The following is a 22978-nucleotide window of genomic DNA, read 5'->3' as shown; positions in this document are numbered from 1 at the left end:
AAAGTTAGATCAATAAAACATTTTTTAAAGTCATTGACGAGAACAGTAATATTTTATACACTGATTGAACACAGAATGAAAGCCAAAAACAAATGTGCTGTTCAGATAAACATTTATCTGACATCATATATCGCATTATCCTTGATCATAGGTTCAGCTCCTTATGAACTTAATACATAGTACACTTCCCACATATTACTCCTTATCTGTATTCAAAAATAAGAAGTTTACAGTATTGTAGAATAGTTCTATAAATCATGTAGCTCAAGCACTGGATTTTAGCACATCCTTGTAGAATTATCTTGATAGAAAAAAAATTCCCTGCCAATAACTTTATAGTAGTTAAGCCTATTCAGTTGAAGGTGCTGATCCGTTATTTCTTCAGGTATACAAGTCTATTTAAAAAGAAATTACCTCTGCATTGACTAAAGAAATCTGCTTCTGCCACTTTGTTCACTGCAGCATTCAGAAAGCTCAAGTAGTGTACAGACAGTTCTTACTTTGTATAAATTATAAAGCAGTAATATTGTTAATATAAATCAGTATTTCAAAAGGTCCCTATTGGCAGCTATAATATTGCTGTCCTTTTTTTAAACCCTGGCAGTATGGAACCCTGAATATCACACTGTAAGCTAGTTTCCATCTTGCTTTAGTACTTTTTAAACAATGATAGTAGAGGTGTTTTTGTTTAGCTATTTCAAAGCAGTTTTGATTATTAAAACAGTACTACACAGAAGAGAGAGGAAACAGTCAATTTGATATTTGAACCCCATACTGCTTGTGTCATTTAACTTTTCAGTAAAATGACAGTCAGTAAAATAGCTCACATTCTCACTTATACATTTTAATTTTCAATACAGTTTACACAATTTGTACACGTCTCAGCACTGCAAGCTCTTAAAACTGCTCACCAGTAGGAATGCAGCTCACCTAAACAAATGGCACATAGTACAGCTTCTTCCAGTTCCTGGTACCAGTTTTCCTTACAATTCATTAATTTGTAGATAAATTAAGCATAAAGTGATATCAAACACCTGATCTGTTGTAAAATGATGCTATATGGCTAAACTTTAAGTCCAAGTAGTTTCATAATGTGTGTATAAATGTACATAGAGAGAGACCCAGGAGAGCTATTCTGTGAGGACCTGATCCAACTCCCAGTGAAGGCAACTAGTTGCACAATGACTTAGATAGATACCTCACTACCGTGATGAATGAAGAGACCTAAAAGTGCCATCTCCTTCATAAATACGTTTTAGATCGTAATCACATTATTTTGCAAATAGAAAATTCCAAAATATTAAAAGTCTGGCTTTGAATCCACAAATAATGGTACAGTTCGCCCAACAGATTTCACACATTCTGCTCTCCTGTCAGTTTCACACCTGCATCACTCCACTGACTCCAATGGGTGTACACCAGTGTAAGTGAAATCAGAATCAGGCTGTCCTCCAGTGTGCCACATTGAGCCCAAGCATTGCAGGGTCTGAGACTGACTGATGAGCTATAACACCATGTGCTTTTAACACGTAACACAACAAACAGAGGATGGAGAAGAGAAAATGTCAATTGGACGTACCATATTTAAAAACAACAGTATAATCTGCAAATTATAATGCATGTGAGCAGTATATGTATATACCAAAACCTTGTGGGAAAACTGGCTGCTGCCCATTACAGTAGTCTTTTAAAAACTAAGTACATTGCCTACATACATAATACTGACTAACTCTACAAAATTTCCCATTTCTGAGCAGCAGAAACAGAACTATTAGATGCCCCACAACTTCGGCAGTATGAAACCCCAAATTATATTGATCATTTCTTCACAGTAAAAGTGCTGCGCTACTGACAACTGTTCCCTAGTTTTATCTCAAGGTTAAGAGAAACAAAGAAAGGAAAATTCTGGTTAATTCTGTGAAACAAAATTTAGTGGGAGAGTCAGTGACCTGGATCTGACCAAACCACTTAAACCAGTTAAAGGAACTTTTCTGAAAGGATTTTATTTAACTATTTTACAGTCTTGAATTGTTTGCTCTTCCCAGTGATTTTGTGATATCTATTCAAAACTCCACTCTTAGTACTACTGATGTGGATTTTATCTGCTACGAAAAAATGAGAATTGGGAGGTTTTTATTTTGTGTAGTTTTAAATTTAAAAATTGTAGTCTTAGAACAGTTGAGATGAAAATGTTACCTATCACCAAAGCCATTGGGACCTCAGAGGCCTGGTATGCCAGTATGGTTCCAAAACTTCTGTAGGAGCTAGGCTGCCAGTTAGATTAAAAAAATGAAGATAAAATGTGAAATAAAAGCAAAAGAAAAATGAATACGTAGAATATTTTACTTTTGTCAAACCTCAAATGCAAAGCATAAGAAACATGGTTCAGAATTTTAAGAGCAGAAATATAATATGTATGTTATAGTATTTAATCATTCTATTATATCAACTGGTATACTATATTATGTCAAAGTAAGTAGTTACCATAAACTCATACAAATACCAGTGTTTTCTTGCCTTAGTTATACTCATAACCTAGATCAAGCAAATGTGTTCTTTGGTAACTGGAGTAGGTTTATTTTGAGTACAAGCGCAGTACTGCTGGAAGGCTCCAGCTGCTCAGATCAGAAAATGGCAACTCCTGGAGACAAGGCTTGGGCTACTTTTGTCACAAGGGACAACATAAGAGGTTATCTAATGTACTGGCATCAAAAGTATTAATTCTGTATGGTGACTTAAAAAAAAAGCAAACTCTCCCCCGTTCTATTCATTGTTTAGTCTATACAATGTTTGGACTCTCATATATAAAGTATTTGACAGGCGGTAGTGTACACATACACACTAAGTTTTAAATTAAAGGATCTGAATGGAGGATGGACATTCTGTGTTAACTTTACTTGAATGTATTTGTAATAAAGTTTAAAGATTTGGTAAACTGGAATATTATAAGCCCAAAGAAGTGGTTCTTGATTTTTCACCATCCCTTTTTCAACAAAACAGAATATACAGTACATATACAGGTTGACATTTTGATTTATCCAAAACAATTGTCACTTTGCCTAGTTTTGCAAGTCCTATAGACTAAAACGTAATACCATTTACAACAAAATATTTTCAGTAAGTGAAACAATAAAGCAAAGGAAACCAGAGCTAAACTCAGAAGCAAAGTCATTTTGAAAGCCTCATAACATACACACACACATACACACACACACACTGTAACCTTCAGTGAAGATCCACCTATTTTCTAATGAGGAACAAAAACATACTGTTTAAAAATTTTGCTAACTTAACAAAATGGGGAAGAAACTGCTGCTATCAAAATATACAATTTGATTTGCAGGCTAGAAGGCTAACATTATTAAAAAAATAGTTTTAAGGAAAACACTTTTGCTTGTAATAACAGCAGGTATCAACCTGCCATAGCACGAAGCATCCAAACAAGACCTTATAAAAGATTAAACTGTGATCCTTTCTTCATTTGTAAAGTTCCTGACAAATGCATACAGTGAGAGCCTTAGTCTCCAAACTGGAGCACCTTTCATATTTCTCAATCACGTTTCAGGAAATGAATGGTAGCCAGAGGATTCAGAATCTCAAATGGGATTTGTGTTTTACCATGTACCTGCAATGTTAACAAAAAACAGCATTAACAGATTTTCTGGTAGTTATAGAAAGTGTTCATTCAAGGAACAAAGCTGCACAGTAGGGAAAAAAGTAAAATTCTTTTAAAACTTAATTCTTAGACCATAACAAATGTTAAAAGATAGAAAAAGAAAGATTCTTCACGAGTCATAAAAGTTCTGTATAATGCTGCGTTCCCCATGCCTGAAGGAAGAACAGTCAAATGTTTCCTCTTAGGGAACTCTGGCTTGGTTTATAGATCACAGAAATGGAGTGCCGGAAGGGACCTTGAAAGGTCATCTAGTCCAGTCCCCTCCTCTGAGGCAGGATCAAGTAAACCTAGACCATCCTGCTTACAGGTGTTCATCTAAACTGTTCTTAAAAACCTCCAATGACAGATTCCACAGCTTCTCTTGGAAGCCTATTCCAGAGCTTTGTTATCCTTACAGTTAAAGTTTTTCCTAATATATAACCTAAATCTCCCTTGCTGTAGATTAAGCCAATTACTTCTTGTCCTACATACAGAACAATTGGTCACATCCTCTTTATAACAGCCCTTAACATATTTGAAAACTTGTCAGGTCCACGCCCCATCTTTTTTTTCTTTCTGAAGACTAAACTTGCCCCGTTTTGGTTTAATACTTCCTCATGAATCAGATTTTCTAAGCCTTTCATCATTTCTGTTGCTTTCCTCTGTACTCTCTCCAGTGTGGTGCCCAAAACTGGATACAGTGCTCCAGCTGAGGCCTCACTAGTGCCAAGTAGAGTGGCACTTCCATGTCTTTCTTACAACACCCCGGTTAATGCACCCCAGAATGATATTAGCCTTTTTTGCAACTGCATCACATTGACTTATATTCCATTTGTGATCCACTAACCCCCAAATTCTTTTAATCAGTATAACTGCCTAGCCAGCCATTCCCCATTTTGTAATTGTACATTCGATTTTTTTCTTCTAAGAACAGTACTTTGCATTCATCTTTACTGAATCTCATCTTGTTGATTTCAAAGACCAATTTGCCACAGTAGTTCTGAATTTTAATCTTGTGCTCTGAAGTACAAGCAATCCCTCCCCTCCTTGATGTCATCCACAAATTATATGGGCATACTCCACTCCATCACCCAAGTCATTAATGACAATATTGCCTAGTACTGGACCCAGGACAGACCCCTATCGGACCCCAAGAGATATGTTCCCCCAGTTTGACAGCACACCATTGATAATTACTCTGAGTACAGTCTTTCAAATAGTTTTGTACCCACAAATTTGTACCCAGTAATTTCATCTGGAGCACATTTCTGTAATTTGCTTATGAGAATGTAATGTGAGATTCTGTCAAATGCCTTACTGAAGACATTAAATTACATCTGAAGTTCTAAGACTATAAGAAAAAGAATCTAAAGTTCACTTTGATCAGTCATTTCTGGGAAGCCTTTAGAAACATCTGTGCTGTTATTTCTGGAAAATGTTTGTCATAAATATAAAGGGAAGGGTAAACACCTTTAAAATCCCTCCTGATCAGAGGAAAAACCCTTTCACTTGTAAAGGGTTAAGAAGCTAGGATAACCTCGCTGGCACCTGACCAAAAAGGAGACCAGATACTTTCAAAGCTGGGGGGGGGACATGGGGGCGGGGGAGACAAAGGGTTCTCTCTGTCTGTGTGATGCTTTTGTCAGGAACAGAAAAGGAATGGAGTCTTAGAACTTAGTAAGTAATCTAGTTAGATATGCATTAGATTCTGTTCTGTTTAAATGGCTGATAAAGTAAGTTCTGCTGAATGGAATGTATATTCCTGTTTTTGTGTCTTTTTGTAACTTAAGGTTTTGCCTAGAGGGATTCTCTATGTTTTGAATCTGATTACCCTGTAAGGTATTTACCATCCTGATTTTACAGAGGTGATTCTTTTACTTTTTCTTCAATTAAAATTCTTCTTCTAAGAACCTGATTGCTTTTTCATTGTTCTTAAGATCCAAGGGTTTGGGTCTGTGTTCACCTATGCAAATTGGTGAGGATTTTTATCAAGCCGTGTAGGGTGTGGGGAGGTGTAGGGTTTGGGGAGGATTTTGGGGGGAAAGATGTTTCCAAGCAGGCTCTTTCCCTGTTATATATTTGTTAGACGCTTGGTGGTGGCATCAATAAAGTCCAAGGGCAAAAGGTAAAATAGTTTGTACCTTGGGGAAGTTTTAATCTAAGCTGGTAAAAATAAGCTTAGGGGGTTTTCATGCAGGTCCCCACATCTGTACCCTAGAGTTCAGAGTGGGGAAGGAACCTTGACAATGCTGATGGGGAGATACAAGAATAAAGTTTGGAAATGAGTGATTTCACTGGGGTTTTCAGAGAAGCCTGAATTCTAACTTCAATGGGATTTAGGTGCCTTAGGCAGTTTTGAAAATCCCAGCCTTAATTGTTTAAGTATTTTGCTGTTAAACAATCACAGTATCAAAATCAAAGTAAACTTACACATTGATACAATAGGCTCATCTGTTTTCCTAACGTTTATTGAACTGCCACATGGGAAATTGTTCATAAGACTTGTTCCTCAAGCTCCTTCTTTACATTATGAAAAAACTGTAGGTATGGACTTAGTATTAGTAGATGGTTTAGTAGCAGCTTTAATGTCTCACTCTTTTGAATTAAACTGACACTTTTCATTCCAGAAAGATTGGTTATTCCCCCTCGGTCTATCTGTACTTTTTCTGCCCATTTAAGGTGGCTTTGCAGCGCCATTATCATGAATAGCAAGCAGTATTTTGTCTCCAAGCTATAGCTTGGATCTTTCTAAGATATACAATTTCCTTGATACCTTACTCTCCCTCCCCACAAAAAACTCAGAGTAAAAGCTTTTCAGCATATTTACCTGTCCAAAGTTTCCCAGAAACGTAGGAATACTGGTCTGTCCAAGTGCCGTTTGTGATAACTTAATTCTAATACTGTCACATCCCATTTCTGTACATTTGGATCTAGACGTACTTCATCATACTTGAGATGGAAAGCTTTAACTACAGGATGCAAGAAAGCAACAGTTAGATTATAATCCTGAGTTTACATTATAGAATCATCCTCATTGGACAAAACAAAAATTCTTCACAGTTAAGAATGCACACCAGAAAACGTAATTTAAGGACACACAGCCATGTCTACATATGGGATCCATGACCCAACTCTATATATATCATAGTAGCAATGCTATGATTATGGGTGAGGTGGCAGTCCCTAGCTTTAATGCACACAGATTCTTGGAAAAATAGCTCGTTGAGCTGAATTCAAGTCAAATGCAATTTTTGGGAGGGAACTGACATTCTATTTGGCCATTTCTGAGCTGTCCCAAGATGTAAATCAGTAAACCAAACCTTTTTGAAGCCATCTTGATCGTTTAATGGATGTCTATGCAGCAACCTGAGTTGCTTGAAAGTGAACTACTAGGCGGACATTTAGTTTGCATAAATTTAACTTTGTATTTTACATAAACAATCCTCTGCACTGTAAATCTATTAGCCTACATGAACTAGTTATTTCGACTCAGTGCAAAAGCATTAATTTTCTGAACACTATAGAGGTCAATAAAATAATCGAAAGAAATGAAAATAGCATTGCTTTACTCAGTAGCCTGCTAGAATTAACATAAAACAAGGATGCAGATCCAGTAGTAGGATTCTTGTTATGTTGTGTTCACATTATTTCCCTCCCAGAAGCAGGATCCGCCTCCTTTCCCCCCCCCTTATTACAACTGCTCTGTCTTAGGGTATACCTATACTACCAGCCAGATCAGACGGCAGCAATCGATTGAGAGGGGCTCAATTTATCATGTCTAGACTAGACACGATAAATTGACCCCCGAGCGCTCTCCCGTTGACTCCTGTACTCCAGCACTGCAAGAGGAGCAGGTAGAGTAGACGGGGAAGCGGCAGCAGTCGACTCACCACAGCGAAGACACTGCGGTGAGTAGGTCTAAGTACATCGACTTCAGCTACATTTTTCACATAGCTGGAGTTGCATAACTTAGATTGATCCCCCCGCTCCCAGTGCAGACCAGGCCTGAGTGTGTACATCTGAGGTTGAGTTTTTAACTTCAAATACCACACAAATATATAGTAGGATTCTGCCTCCCTCTCTAGGCTGTTGCCTTCTCTCTAGGCTTGCTTCACTTCTTATTACTGACGTCTACTGAAGACATAATGCAGCGTTTATCAGAGCTGAGACTCTTGGACCCATTACAACACTTTGTTACATTGATGCACAAGTAGTGACCACCAGACCTTTTATTCTGTACTACAGCTGCTGCTCCATCCTGTCAAAGAAGAGTACTGCTCTCACACTGTTGTTGTTGTGGGTAGCCACAGATCTGAATAGTGCTACCCTGTTCAGTATCAGCATTCCTGTGGGTGGCTCTTGTCATGAATTGAGCACTCTGATAATAGTAGCAAGATAATATTCACCGTTTACATATTAATTTGTATAAATGGTATCTTATGCTGTGATTTCATCAGATCTCAAATTATTTTATGTCAGTCCCAATCAATGTTACAATAGAACTCCAAGGTAACCCTAAGGTGCTGCAGGAAGTGTTTTTAATGTTTACGTGGAGGACACTTACCTCTGAGCTGGTACTTGGCTAATGCACCAACATGACATTAAGAGACACTATGCTATTGGAAGTGCTGTTTCTTGGGCATTACATAAAACCTAAGAACTGACCATAGTATTAAATACACACACACACTCACTCCATGGTATTATTTTGCAATAGTAGGGAAGTTACCTGTCTCTTTTGGCCAAATTCCAATTTAGATATTACATCCAGTCTTTAATATTTAAAATTACCCCTGCAACTTCAACTTGATAAGATATTCTGATGCATTTCCTGTCCTAAATGGTCTAACTTTGCTTTGGTGTTCAACAAATGCTGCACTCCAACCCAGAAGGGAATTAATTTAACTGGGGGTTAGGTACACGAATAGACAGACACATGGTTTTCATAAAGTCTTTGCGTACTTTGATATGACAGCAACTAAAGTAACACAGTCACTTAGATACAGTATATCTATAGTCTACAAATAGAAAAAGTCAAAACTAACAGTTCAGAATCTGCAGTGTGCTTCCAGTTCACATTTGTTGGTTTTTCAAGAGGATTTTATAGAATTTGATTTCTTATTTGAAATTACAACTAAAATAAAAAGGCTGTGATTCAGAAAAAGCTGAGACCATATAAACTGCTTATGCTACACTGGATCAGTGGTCCATTTAGTCTATTATCTTGTTGCCAACAGTGGAGAATGTTGGACCCTTCAGAAAAGCATCAGCCCCCGCCTTCTACCGTACATGTAGTTGTGGAATACAGGAGCAGAGAAGGGAGATTTCTTAGACATGAGAACTGATAACCTAGGTCCATGATAAAATTACAAGGTTTAACTGTACATGCTACTCAGTTCAAATCTCCAATCTCAAATGCCGAAGCTACAATATTTGCCTTAATATCCTGCAGAAGGTAGTTCCACAGACTAATAACGTGCACTGAAGATTACTTCATTCCATTTTATTAAGTTTGCAGCCTTTTGAGTTATTTTCCATGCTTGTAGTATAGTATTGGCTAGTAGCCATTCATGAAACTTTACAGGATTTTAACCAGCATAAAGTGACCGAGATAGTAAAACTAGTTTGATGTGATCTGGGTATAGTCTAATCCATGATTTACTACATGCATGTAGATCAATTTGCTTAGATTTTATGGCGATCAACTTCTTATTTTCCAAAATTTCAATCTACATTAACCAGCTTTAAATCTCTGTTAATTGTCATTCTGGAAGTGGGCCAGGTTGCCTCTGACAGCTTTTAGCTTCTGTAAATGCTGACAGATTACAGGTTAGATAATGGACTGGTGCAGAAGCTGCTGATCATATTTAGTTAGGCTATTAAAGAGATTGTGTAAGGGCAAAATGATAAATGGAGCCAGAGTAGCAGGTAGAAACAGCCAGCACTCACTCTTTTGAATAGCCCAGAAAATACTAAGTAGCTTGTTTGGAAGATGGAATAAAGCTCTTGTAGGAAGATCTAGATATATTCTTTTTCAGGAAAATATTTTTGAAATATCTGGCATGTGAGGCAATCTGGTGCATTTCTAAGGTTAAAAAAAAGTTTGCTTTTCAGAAGTACTTTTATGAGCCGGGAGAAAAGTAATCACATTCCCCTTTCAATCTGAACACATGTATGTATCTTAGACAGACAGACAGACAACACACTGTATGTTGTACTCTCACAAACCTGTCTTAGTTTGTGCCTTCAGACTAAACTCTTCGGGCCAAGGACGTTTTCTGGCGTAGCTTACTGAGTTATTCCTTTTCCTCTTTCATTTTCAGTGCCTACTGTTAACTTGTCACTTTTTTCGCTTTCACGCTTTCCTTTCTCCATAATGAGCGCCCTTCATGTTCTCAACTCTCATTCCTCTCCCTCAGTCTTGTTTCTTTTTCTCAACTAGCATCCTCTCCCTCATTTCTCTTCCACCAACTCACTACTCTCTTCTTGCCTCGACTAGGGCTGTGGTAGCAGGATCTAGGGATTTTTAACTATAGCTCAGAAAACACAGGGCAAGACTGAGTGTGTGTGTGTTTAGGGGTGAAGAGGAAGAGGATTCTCACCCTGAAGGCTGTAGCAACAACGCAGGGTGGATATAAATCAATGATTTTTTGATTGTTGTTTAAATTATAGTAAGCGTTTCTTTTTACAAATAAACCTGTTTAAAATGAAATACGAATTTAATACAAAATCTCTTAAGGCCTAAATTTATAATCTCTTAAAACATTTAAATAAAATAAATAAGTATGCTGTTTGTGTGTTTAATTAAACTCCAGCTACCATTCTAATGCAATTTGACACAAATCATGAGCAAAGAGTTAATTATCCAGTAGTAAAGTAGTAAATCATCATTCACCACTTTCTAACATACTAAAAACACAGTTGTTAAGCATCTGAAAATATTAGGCTATATAATTGCTTAAATAAAAATATATAGTTATAGTGTTCCCTCCCAGGTACCAAGACGACGTACCAAATCTAGTGTAAAGGCTGTTTTTAGATGTAAATCAACGTGTTTTAACAATTATATCAGCGAATGAGAATGCATCTTTCTGTAGAAAATAACTGAAGTATAAATGAAAATGCTGATTAAAACGGATTTAAATTGAGGTTTGCCACTGCAGATTTAAATCACTCAATCCACCTGCAACAGCAGCAGGGAGTGGGATGGGAGTACAGATCAGAAGCAGTAGAGGCCTGGAGTTTCCTTCGATGTTGCTCCACATGTCGCAATCAGAAGAGCAAGCATCCGTTTGTGCTTGCCCATGTAAGCGAACAGCACTGGCCTCAAGCCACACTAGGCAAATTCCTGGTCGCAAAGAGGTCTAAATCCAGGGCCTGCTACGATCAAATATCAGCAGACTAACTGCCTTTCATCTAGCTTGTATCTGAGAAGTAGCTTTACCTATGTCAGAGCTTAAAGTTTTAGGAAGACATCTTATTTTATACAAATGCTGTGTTTATAAAATACACATAGCAAAATACAAACAGACTTAACCCATCCATGACAAGTACTGGAATCTGGGGGGGGACGGGAGAGAGAGGTTGTAACCCTGGAATGCTCTACATTTTAGGGCATTTGTCAGAACGGAAAAAATGCAAACTTGTGCACTTGCTATTTCAGAAACAACTGGTGAGGACTGTGAACTTTATGAAGCAGCAAGATTTCTAGGAGTTGCTGGGTTGGGGTGGAGGGATGTTGCTGGGCTGTCTTGGAGTAAATGAAAAGAGAAGTTGTCTGATGGTCCTAGGATGACCAGACAGCAAATGTGAAAAATCGGGATGGGGATGGAGGGTAATAGAAGGCTATATTAAAAAAAGACCCCAAAATCAGGACTCTCCCTATAAAATCAGGACATCTGGTGACCCTCAGTGGTCCCTGCCTGGGTGAAGGCTAGGAGGAGGAGCAGTTCTGTAACAGCAAACCACCTTCTCAAGGAAGATTCGGAGCTCAGACTTAGTGAACATGTTATCAGTGTTTCTGGGGGTAAAGAGAAACCAGAGAGGTTTGAGCCACTCAGGGGTCTCCCAGAAGTGGAACAGAAGCCAACTGCTCTGTAGCAACAGCTCCCTCATCTTCAAGAAATCTACCTTTCTGAAAAACTTGTTTTCCTGAAGAGGTGTGGAAGAAGCCAGCATGCGAGTTCATTTCCTGGAGGAGAGAGAGCTGCAGAGAGCAAGAGCTATACTTGCCAACGGTGCCAAGGCACTAGCTCCCTACCACATCCAAATCCCATAACACTCCCAGCCAAACCTGAACTATTGGTAAGTATGTACTGATGATAAAAGCATGTAAGAGCATTTATCTGTAACTAGAAGCTTACTTTTTGCAAAAATATCAACAGGGGATCCATCAGGCAATAGCCATGGCCAGCCTTTGAACTGCCAAGCAGGACCCTGAACAAACACCGCGACTACACGGTCCCTATAAATAAAGGAGAAGGAGACACACACATTAAAGGACTTAAGCTTTTAGTCACTGTAAATTCCTAAAAGGAAAAAAAAATCTCAATTATTTATATGAGACAGGTTGCTGTCAACACTACTGTGAGGAAAGCATCGTACATTAACATAGTTTCTCTTCATAATGTCACTGTTATAGCACATTAATGACTGCTGTACTTCCAAAACAGCTGCTTTTTCCACATGCAAGTCTCTTCAGCATTAACACACTATTTTTGTATGTAATATTTCTGGACTTCATGTCTGCTTTTTGTTGTATGCAGCTCAATTTCAAATTTTGTATTTATCAGAAAGCAAATCCTGTTCATTTCTTGAGATTACTGTTTAGGGTTTCTTTAAAATGCTTTGGAATTTAAAAGAAAATCCCCTATGAATTGTATTGTAAACTAAAGGAGATGTAGCAATTTAAAAATGCTTATTCAGCACATACTTTAAACTTTAATACAAAAAGCTCATTGCAACAGGAGAGACAGCTGCAACAATTTAACCTACATTTTCAAAGTGCACTTTTAATGAGTATATGCAACTACCACCTGTAGTCTAAGAAAAATCTATTCACTGTTAATACAGAAGATAAAGTTCACAAACAGCAAGTTCTTTGGGACAGGTATTGTCTCTTTGCTATACATTTGTACAGCAATAGGGCTGAGGTCTCTAAGCACGACCACATTAGGAATTAGATTATGGGTTTATTTATAAATGTACATTATTGTAAGGATTTCAAAACCCCAATGAAGAAAAATAATCAGGTCTCTGAAATGATAAAAACACAAGGCTATACACTTAAAAAACATTTCTCACATTAGCTGTTACAAAGTTGAAACAATAAAACTTTAACATTAATTCCCTATCACTGATTCCACTCTGGGAAATCAATCATGAAGACGGCTTTACCTTTGTCAAAAATGTTTACGGTCCACTGAAGATGCAAGCTGCCTTTTGGTACTTCAGCAGCTATTATTGTTTTCTATTTGCCTGCTGCTCCCAACAGAGAATGCCTAATTATCTGGAGTGTTAGATCTTATTTCCTTTTAACAGCCTGCTTTGAATGTTACAGACCACTAGGTCTTGTACATGCCTTAAATATTCTTAAACTGGGAGGATAAAGAAAGAATATTGGTTATTTGATTAATCAATACTAAAGGGTTGTCTTTTTACAAACCCTCCTGGAGTGTAAAAGTACTGACAGATACTGTTTCATCTTTTTACAGGCCCTCACAAACGGGTCTGCAGGTTAAACAAACAAACCTATGACACATTTGCAAAAAGATCCCCCTTGACTGGCTCTCCCCCTTCACAGAGCTCCATCTTGAAGCCTATGTCATTGTTTCTGACCATTATGCACATTAGCTTAAAGCTGATGCAATCTGTTTCCAGCTTCTTTTTTTTTTTTTTTTTTTTTTAAATTTAGAGTCAGAAGTATAAGGCCCCAACATTTTCCCTTCCAAATAAAATTCAGAAAGATTGGCTATAGACAAGGATTTTTCTTTCAGAGATGCAACATGTTTGAGTAAATTAAGTAATACAGTAGCTCTGATCCTGAACAATTGGAGTGATACTTTCATACTCCTGGAGGGTTTCAAACAAAAAATATGGGATAAGCCAGGAATATTGTTTATATCATTGAAAGATCATAACCTGAAAGGAACAAGTTCCTATATAATTGCTATCCAGCCATTTCTACACACATTTGTTAATGTTTTATGCACCAATTAGCTTGGAGTTATTTTATTAGCTCATTTCAAGATCTGTGTTCTTGTTCTGAAAAAGAGAACTAAACGTGTAAAAAAATAATTCAAAAAAGCAGTTCTGCTTTACCAATCTTGTGGCATAAGTTTCAGAGGCTGGTCTACCACTCGATAAGGTACAGTAACGCTGACTGTTGTGCCCCCAGGCTGCATCTGGTCCTTCCTTCTCTGTATTAAAGTTTCATTTTCTCGTTGACAGCCTTGTTTTTTCTTTTCATCTGATGGTACAAACCTAGGGAACAAAGAGGCACTTAGCAGATCCATGTTATTTGTTTGCTATAGTCAACAAGGAAAGTAAGCAAACCATAACCTCTTCTAATAATGCAAGTTATCTGACAAGATCACAAGAAGTTTAACAGGGTTAAAACTATTCTTGAACTCGCTATGCTTTGTCTTTGAAATGCCTCCGTATAGCAGAAGGGCATGCTAAGAAAGCTTGATCATTAACTAAATCTCTAATTTTACAATAATTTTCTTTGAACATAGGTGATTTAACTACTTTTAGTAGCAAAAAAATCGAAGTATTCATATCTGAAGATTTTGCGCTACATATTTATGGATTTAAGTAAGTATTTAGATGGTTTGTATCATAAAAAAAGGTCTATCAAATCTTTGTCCCAGACATGCAAGAAGAGAGATAAGATGCCAGCGATGCGGTTTAATTAGGCCACAACTTTATTAACGTAACTCATATGGGAAATATCCAGCAATAACTTATTCAATGCACGTCATCACTACTTCCTTAATCATTTCCACCTATTTAAGAACGGTCATCTGTCCCCCACCCAGTACTGGTCCCAGATAGTCTTTGAGATTCCACCACCCTCCTCTCATGTGACGGTTAACCTCTAGGGGAACAGGGTTGTCTCCCATCCTGTTCCAGACATTAGGAGACCCAACCCCATTTCACAGCGTTCTATGGAAGATGTGAATTTAGGCCTCCAAAATTCTTGAAGACTTAGGCATTAACCCGAAATTCCTTTGAAAATCGATTACATTAATTATACACATCAACAGACAGTGGACTGTACAAATCTTTGCTGACAGTAACACAGACCTTTGATATAACACCACCCTGTAAATATATATTGTGAATTCAAACCATGGAGCCATTATGCTCATCTATCAATACATACTGTAGCACAAAGGGTTCTAACAAATACTGACCATTTCATTTGAATATATACCAACACCATAAAGATCAAATTCAAATTATACAGAACTTCTTTCCTTCCATTAGTTTTAAGTCAGTGCTTGCTGGCAGGACGTGGCCTTCCATGGCCAGTGATAGTACAACTAAAGAAATCCAGTAGTTATTGTAATCCTCAACTCCTGAATGCAACAGCAGTCACAGTCTTTGTATTCATGTCAGGATTTTTATGTTTTTGAAAACAGCTCTCTTAAAACTACAATTAAATTGCATCTTAAACACAAAGGGCTATTTAAACATTTGTGACCACTCATGGGTCACCCAATGAGACCATCATGAGTTCTTATTTCCTGAAGTACAGATGGTTACTAGCAGTTTGACTAAAGGGAGCAGAGCTGATTTTTGAAAATCAAAGTGCGAGTTGTTGCCACACCTCTGGGGCCTGCCCACTTACATACATGTAATGCTCTGGATAGGAAGTCAGAAAGCCATGGCAACAACAGGGGGACACCAGCAGTTTACCCACAACAAGAATTTAAGTAACATCATTAAGCTTGTTGGTGCAGATTTTATAGCTTTTGGCTACAGGGACTTGATTCTATCCATCAAAATTATATCTTAGCAAGGACCAAAAAATTTGGATTTTTATCATAATGCTGAAGTTAAAGATTTTTTTTAATTTTTCATCTAGTTAGATGGTGAGTACTGATAAGATAGAGATGAATTATTTAACTCAATACTACAATTCTGGATTTTTTGAATGCCTAGTTGAGGTTTTGGGGTCTCCCCCCAAAACATTATGCTCAATTATGCATGAAAAACTAAGATGATATGATTCTCATGTCTTAGATAATCTCTTAAGGAGAAAATATATCTTCCTAGCCCCAGTCCTAAAAATGCTCCATACATTTGAAACAGTCTCTACCTTGCTGTTAAATAAAATGCATGTAACAGTTTGAAGAACTGTGGTTTTAGATCCCAATCATAAATAAATAAATGTATATAGTAGTAATATATATATTATATCGTGCTTTTAATCAGTAGACCCCAACATGCTTTACAAAGGAGGCATCACTGTCCCATCTGGAGACAGGACAACTGAGGCACAGAAGTGAAGTCAGGAGTCTATCCAGAGGCCAGTGACAGAGCTGAGGATAGAACCCAGGTCTCCTAGTCCCAGTACAGAGCTCTAACTACTAGGAAACATTGCATCTCCAAAATATAAATATTTTATACTAGTAATTACAATAGTTGGGGAAAAAAATTTCAGTTTCAATTTCTGTCTCCAAAAAATGCATATCTGGGATGATCAAAACATTTTGTGAATTTGTGTCAATTTTGGCAAATTGTTTCAAAGAATTTTTTTTATGTCAAAATGAACCATTTCAACATTTTCAAAATGAAACTTTCAAATTTTTGAACTAGATTCACAAGGAAACTTAGGCCCCCATTCTCAAAGCCCTGAAGAAGGAAGAGATGGTGGTGGTGCCCCCTTACACCACACAGTCCAGGCAGCACTCACCTGTGCTGGGGGAATGTGAAAGATTAAGATTTGAATCCCCACTCTAAAGCAGGAACTTGAACCCACTGCACCCCAGGTGAGCAGGATGGATAAAAACGGAAGATGTTGTTACAAACAGAACACTAGATTTTTTTTAAATTTAACCCTATTCAACATTAAATCTATGTTAAGGCCTACATACATTAAAATAATTAAATTAAAAACAAAATTTAATATTAAAGTATGTTTGCAGTCAAGCTGGAAAGAAGGGGAAATCCCTGAATGGGTGAAAGTCACTAGCTAAGCACCTGGAATTAGAGTTCGTTCAAGTGTTAAACCAGCTTTTGACAGCAACAGACTCTTCTACAGCTGCAGAGAATATCTTCTTTTCAGTTTATTCAGCCAGTTCAGCTCAGTGACTAGTACATTTAAAGTTAAGAAGAAACCAGCTGGGAGTTGAAAAACAGGAAAGCTTACCTTCTTCCAACCTACAAATAAGAAGCAGGTGTGAGAGGGTGAGATCTGCTAGTTCTAAAATCTTGAAGGACATAGTGACCAGAAACAAATCAGTTTAAATCACTAGTTACAAATAATACTTTTCTGGTTTAATAAATCAGTTCCTTTTAAATGCAAACATGTTTTGATTAAAAAAAATCTTTGCATGTAAAGTAGTTTCATTTAATAAAAGTCTAAAGTGCTGGTTTTGTGCATTTTAATGGAATTTGGATTTCTTTAGAGCTTGAAACAAAATCAGAAGTAAAACATTCTGGTCTAATAAATAAGAAATACATTCATTGTTCACCATCTTCTAACACGATAAAAAATTAAGTATCTGAATAAATGTAAGTTAAGCTATATAACTGCATAAAAGAGTATATAGACATAGTGCAGCTTCCCAGTTAGCAAAAAGCAGCATCAAATTTCTTATACAGGCTATATTCAGTTGCAAATGAACGTATTGTAATGGTTTTCAACTAATGAAAAAAATCAATATTTTTTTAGGAAAATAACTAAAGTACAAATGCAAAACAAGATTAAAATAAATTGAAATCAAGGTTTCCATCTTGAACATTTAAATCATGATTCAAATCTGTGATTTAAATTGCTTCGACCCTGTAGGTATGTGCTCTAACCACAAGGTATCCTGGGGTAGGGGTCTCAATCTCTCCTGTTGGAGTTGTCCTACTTTGTAGACAAATTTAAATTTCATTGAGCAAGAAAAAGAAAGGATGAGACTCTAAATGGTGGTTAAAGCAATCACCTGGGATAGAGGACACCAGGGTTCCAGTCCTCACTCCCATTAATATTTACTGCCCACGCCCCCATCCCTTCTCGGTTATGTGAATGATGCCTAAGGGTATGTCTAACACTGCAATTAGACACCAACAACTGGCCCATGCCAGCTGACTCAGACTCACAAGGCACCAGCTAAGGGACTGTTCACCTGCAGTGCAGACATTCAGGCTCAGGCTGGAGTTCCTATGTGAATCTAGCCTTGTTTCCAAATTCCCTTTGTTTTTATTAAAAATGGTGAAAACTTCCCAAAATCAAAACAGAAATCCTTTCAGATTTGCTAAAAGTTGCAAAAAATTTTGGTTTCAGGTTGACCCAAAACTATTCCCCCTTTTCCCCTCAGAACTGCCAACAATCTGAAAAATCAGTAATTCAAATACCTTAAACAGCAATTACAATTGATGTTGGATTCTTAGTTCCACAGCTAGCGAAACATGTATTTTTTGTGTAATTACAAATCTTTAAAAAAGAAAATCAGAATGTGTTCCACTTTTAATGCCAAGATAAATTAGAACTTGTGGTGCCAAATTTTAGAACATATTATCGTGTACATAATTAGGAAGATAAATAGCTATCAGAAATAAAGTAACATTTAAAAATGGGCTGCACTCTTATTGTTTCATGGTGATAGAAGAATGTTAAATTAGTTTTTCAATTTTTTCTCCAGCTTAATTTACACATTTGAAAAATCAGATCCTGCTTAGATTGGAAGACAATAACTGTAAATGACTGGAAAACTAGCCAAAAAAGCCAAGATAATGAAAGTTGAAAAACTAAGATGGGAAAAGGATTTTAGTCAGACTGATTATATATTCTAGCTTTTGTTAACACCTATGTATCTTACCAGTGATCTTCAATGACTAAATAACAGTTTGGAAAAGGAAGTTTGTTTCAGATTCAACACTACCACCTCTCAGAGACCCATAATGAATCTTTCAGCAAAATTAGGGAAGATCAGACTTGACTTTTCTGATGTTTCAAGGAGAAAGTGAAAAAAAATTTACCTCATAGCCTTTCAAGACTTCTTTAATACATTTTAAGACTGTAGAAAAAGGGCACAATCCCAATTTTTAAAATGTACTTTGCAGGTCATCTTTAACAGTACTTGATTGTACTGGAATAGTAAAAAGCTGGAAATGACTAAGAATTGGGAAGTAAAATTAACCAGCATTACAGTGATGTTGATAAAAGTGTGATTCATGAGGCACAAGACAAATTATAATTTATTTTGTCTTGTCTAACACATGTAACACTATAGAGCACTCTAATCAGAAATGGGGCTGTATAAGGCATCCTGGAAAAACAAAGGACAGATTTTAAAAAGATACCAATTTTTATAAGTATCTTTTATACTCCTCAAAATAGTATAAAATATTTTCAGACATACACATTCTTCTGCTATAGGCTCTGAAATGATTAAACAATGTGAAAGGCAATACATTAAAATATATTTTACTCACTACATCTTATAAGGAAGAAAAATATGGCATATTGGACAACACCACAGTTCTTTTTGGAGCAACTCATGGCAACCATCAAATGCTAGAAATGCATTAATAGGCCTCTGATGCTGCCGCTAAGAATCAGTTCAATTTCATTTAAAAGTTATTCTGGAGAATGCTAATCAAGTCGGTATTTCTAACGAGAGATCAATGACCACCACAGCCTCAAAGAAAGTGACTGCATCTGAAAATTCCAAGGTGGGAATGAACAGGACCAAGTGGATTCCACAGTGTAGGTTACAATATTTAAAAGTCTGTTGGGCTAAATCAACCATGATTATGAGAGAATATAGCAACCCAACGTAGACTTACTCATAAACTAAGGATATTAATCTTCTTCTATTACTGGATATTACTTGAAGTCTACACCTCCCTCTCCTTCCGCAAATGAATGTGAAGCCCACAGGAAATTTGAACACTGAATAAAGATATCACAAGTCATATTTAGAGTCCTATGGCAGCTATTGTGTGTTGATCAGCTGATGCAATCTGTCCGTAAAATCCAGTGGATCTGGGCACTGGGAAATCCTCTGGTGACAACAATCGCAGCAGCTCAGTGTAAAGAGCTTTACCAGTGTAAAGAGACGGCTGAGAAGCCCTTGCATTCAGCCGATTCCCAGCTGCTGGAGTCACTCCCTCAGGGTTGTGGAAGCCAGCTGCAAATTAGGAGCAGCTTTTATAACCAAACACTAGCCTGGTTAGTCCCTTAAAGCTACCAACATCTTCCCTATGCCCCCAGGCTGTTGTCAAGCACAGCTCTGCACATCTTAGGATCTGGCTCCATATTCCAAATAGTTCCCTAAAAATAAGCTATTAACCATAATACATCTTTCAAACTAGGGTTGGGCCATTGGTGAAATTGTCAAATACCAAAAGTGGTCAAATATTTTGAAGTACTAATTTATTAGAAGTGTGACAAAAGAGTAAGACTATGGCTCAACCAGGATTAGCATTGGAAAGATATTTATGCCTAATTACAAAAAAAACCACGCTAAATTACTTAACCGAGTTTTTTCAGCTCAGAAAAATGTGAAACAATGAAATGAAGTTCTAAAAAATTCTTAGTAATGTTCGGATAGCATTTAAATGTGAACACTATTCAGGACTAACCTGCTACAAAAAAAAGCAAAACGAAAACAAACAGAAAAAAGCAGCAACTATAAAAGAAAATATATTTGCATTTGTGCTCAGTAGGCAGCAGGCCAATTCAAGCTTCTTGCTTTTCATTATTATCTTTCACCGCTCTCAACTGCTTCATCTATATCATTGTCATCACCAAATTTAATCGGTATCTCCTCCTTCCTCTTCATCTAATGAAATTGAAATTCTGATGTTGTAAAAAACCAAGTTTGTATGGTGAAAAAGTGATGGATTCCCAAAGGGAATCTTATTACTAACAGTTTTTAAAAAGATCCATGGAACAAAGCCAAACTTTGCAACACTGAACTTGAAAGTAAAACGAACCTAGCGGATTTTCATTGTTCAGAAAAATACAAGAAGAAAGCAAACATATATATAAATAAAAACTTTCATATATAATAAAACTTTCATTTTAAATTAATTTAGTTAGCAGCACAGGACTTTTCGAACACAAGATACCTTTAGTTTAAGAGTTCATCTACATCAGGGATCGGCAACCTTTGAGATGCAGCCCGCTGGGGAAAGCCACTGGCGGGCCAGGCCAGTTTGTTTAAATGCAGCATCCTCAGGTTCGGCAGATCGAAGCTCCCACTGGCTGCGGTTCGCTGTCCCAGGCCAATGGGGGCTGTGGGAAGGGCAGCCAGCACATCCCTTGGCCTGCATCGCTGCCCGCAGCCCCCACTGGCCTGGGATAGCAAACCGCGGCTAGCGGGAGCCACAATCAGCTGAACCGATGGACACTGCAGGTAAACAAACCGGCCCAGCCCAGCCTGCAAGTGGCTTTCCTTGGTGGGCTGCATGCCAGGGGTTGCCAATCCCTGATCTACACCATATGGTCACACCACATGGTTCCATGTGGTAATGCAATGGGGTATTATATTGAAAATGCTATGTTAGAAGAATTTTATGGTGGCCAACTCAAGCACTCAAAACTTAGGAAAGGACAGTGAAATCTTAATTCAGCCTCCTTTAGAGAATGCATGAGACAGTTTTGCCCATCATCACATAGGATGCCCAGTACTGCAAACCCTAAGGATTCCAAAATCTTGGATTATGCTCTCCAAAATCTTAATTTGGCTTAAAATTCATGAGATTTTAAAATATTAATAAATGTTAGTTTCATTTTATCTTTGGTTTGTGAGTCTTTATGGTTCACGTTCTCGAAGTTCTCCCCCTAACCATGAGGATCAGGAACCTTTTTTTATTTTTTTAATTTTATTAAACAAAATCTGAGATTCTCACATAACATGAATGGAGGAACTGATACTAGGAAACACCGCCAAATATTGTGAGACTTGATGTCACAAGAGCTGGCAACACTCAAAGAGAGAATCTAGCTTTCCCAGGTATTAGTCCAGCCCTTTAAATGCAGAACAAGATTATTTTCTTGCTATACTCTGCCTCATTTACTATCCAGCCTATGCACTGATGGAGGCAGGATTCCTGCAGAACAAATGTGTAATCAAATTAAAATAATTACAGACTGTATAAAGAAATTTATATCCGATTGCAGTAATCAGATTCTCATATGGAGGGTAATCCAAAGGTCACATGTGCAAATTCAGTTTAGAAGTATCAGAGACAGCCACACTTACACTTGAAACGTATTGTATGGTAAACTGAAATCCATTTAGAAGACAAATGTTATCCATCTTTAACACTCCGTTGCTGTAGTGTACAAAAGTGATCAGAGATATTAAATTACTACAAGTTAGATGTGTGACAGACCCAACCTGTGGTTGAAGCACCATTCTTAATTCTACTTTTTAGGCCTAAACATTTCTGTGTTTAACAACTCACTTCAAAATTATTTTAATTGACAGCTCCCCCACAGTTGAAAGTCAGCTGGAGGCTGTGCTATATAATTAATGCGTAATTGAAAGCCTCCTCAATGGCTGTAACCCCTAGCTTACATTGGCTTCAAATCAATTTTGATTTAATGTAAAACTCTGAGTAGTCTCCAATTCATTCCTCCGAGAAACCTATAATGTTGCCTTAATATTCTGAACTACAAAAGGGAAGAGAAGTTAATGGACAACACATACTATACAAAGAACAGAAGAAAAGATGCAGGAAAAATTTAGATCAGACACATACAAGCGGTACATGAATAATTGATATCCTGCAAAAAGAAAAGGAGTACTTGTGGCACCTTAGAGACTAACCAATTTATTTGAGCATAAGCTTTTGTGAGCTACAGCTCACTTCATCAAATAAATTGGTTAGTCTCTAAGGTGCCACAAGTACTCCTTTTCTTTTTGCGAATACAGACTAACACGGCTGCTACTCTGAAACCTGATATCCTGCAGAATGTTTCATACAAACACTGCTGAATTCCAAGTGTCTATATCAATGCAACCACCGTTTTCCAAATCTGATCAAAAGCGAAATAAAATGTGTCAAGTGCATGTCAATTAACTTGCCAAGTTAGTTTTCAGGAACCCTTTAGCCAGGCTTTCCAGGAAAGCCGCACAAACCCAGTTTCCA

At 37.2% G+C, this 22978-nt stretch overlaps 1 protein-coding gene across 2 annotated transcripts in view; it reads right to left on the bottom strand.

Moving 5' to 3' along the window:
• Positions 1-95: 95 nt before the first annotated feature.
• CDC73 (cell division cycle 73) overlaps positions 96-22978 on the bottom strand; it is a 164419-nt gene continuing 141536 nt past the window's right edge. For both annotated transcript variants that reach the window (XM_073356725.1, XM_073356726.1), the window contains 4 exons: positions 13976-14137; positions 12019-12119; positions 6483-6624; positions 96-3625 (listed from right to left, as the gene is read on the bottom strand). In XM_073356725.1, coding sequence (XP_073212826.1) covers positions 3589-3625; positions 6483-6624; positions 12019-12119; positions 13976-14137 — 442 coding nt within the window. In that variant the 3' untranslated portion in view covers positions 96-3588. The remainder of the gene's footprint in view (positions 3626-6482; positions 6625-12018; positions 12120-13975; positions 14138-22978) is intronic.

Source organism: Lepidochelys kempii, chromosome 8 (assembly GCF_965140265.1).
Source record: "Lepidochelys kempii isolate rLepKem1 chromosome 8, rLepKem1.hap2, whole genome shotgun sequence".
Lineage (NCBI taxonomy): Eukaryota > Metazoa > Chordata > Testudines > Cheloniidae > Lepidochelys > Lepidochelys kempii.
Note: the sequence above shows the minus strand (reverse complement) of the source record. Positions and strands in the feature narration are given on the sequence as shown.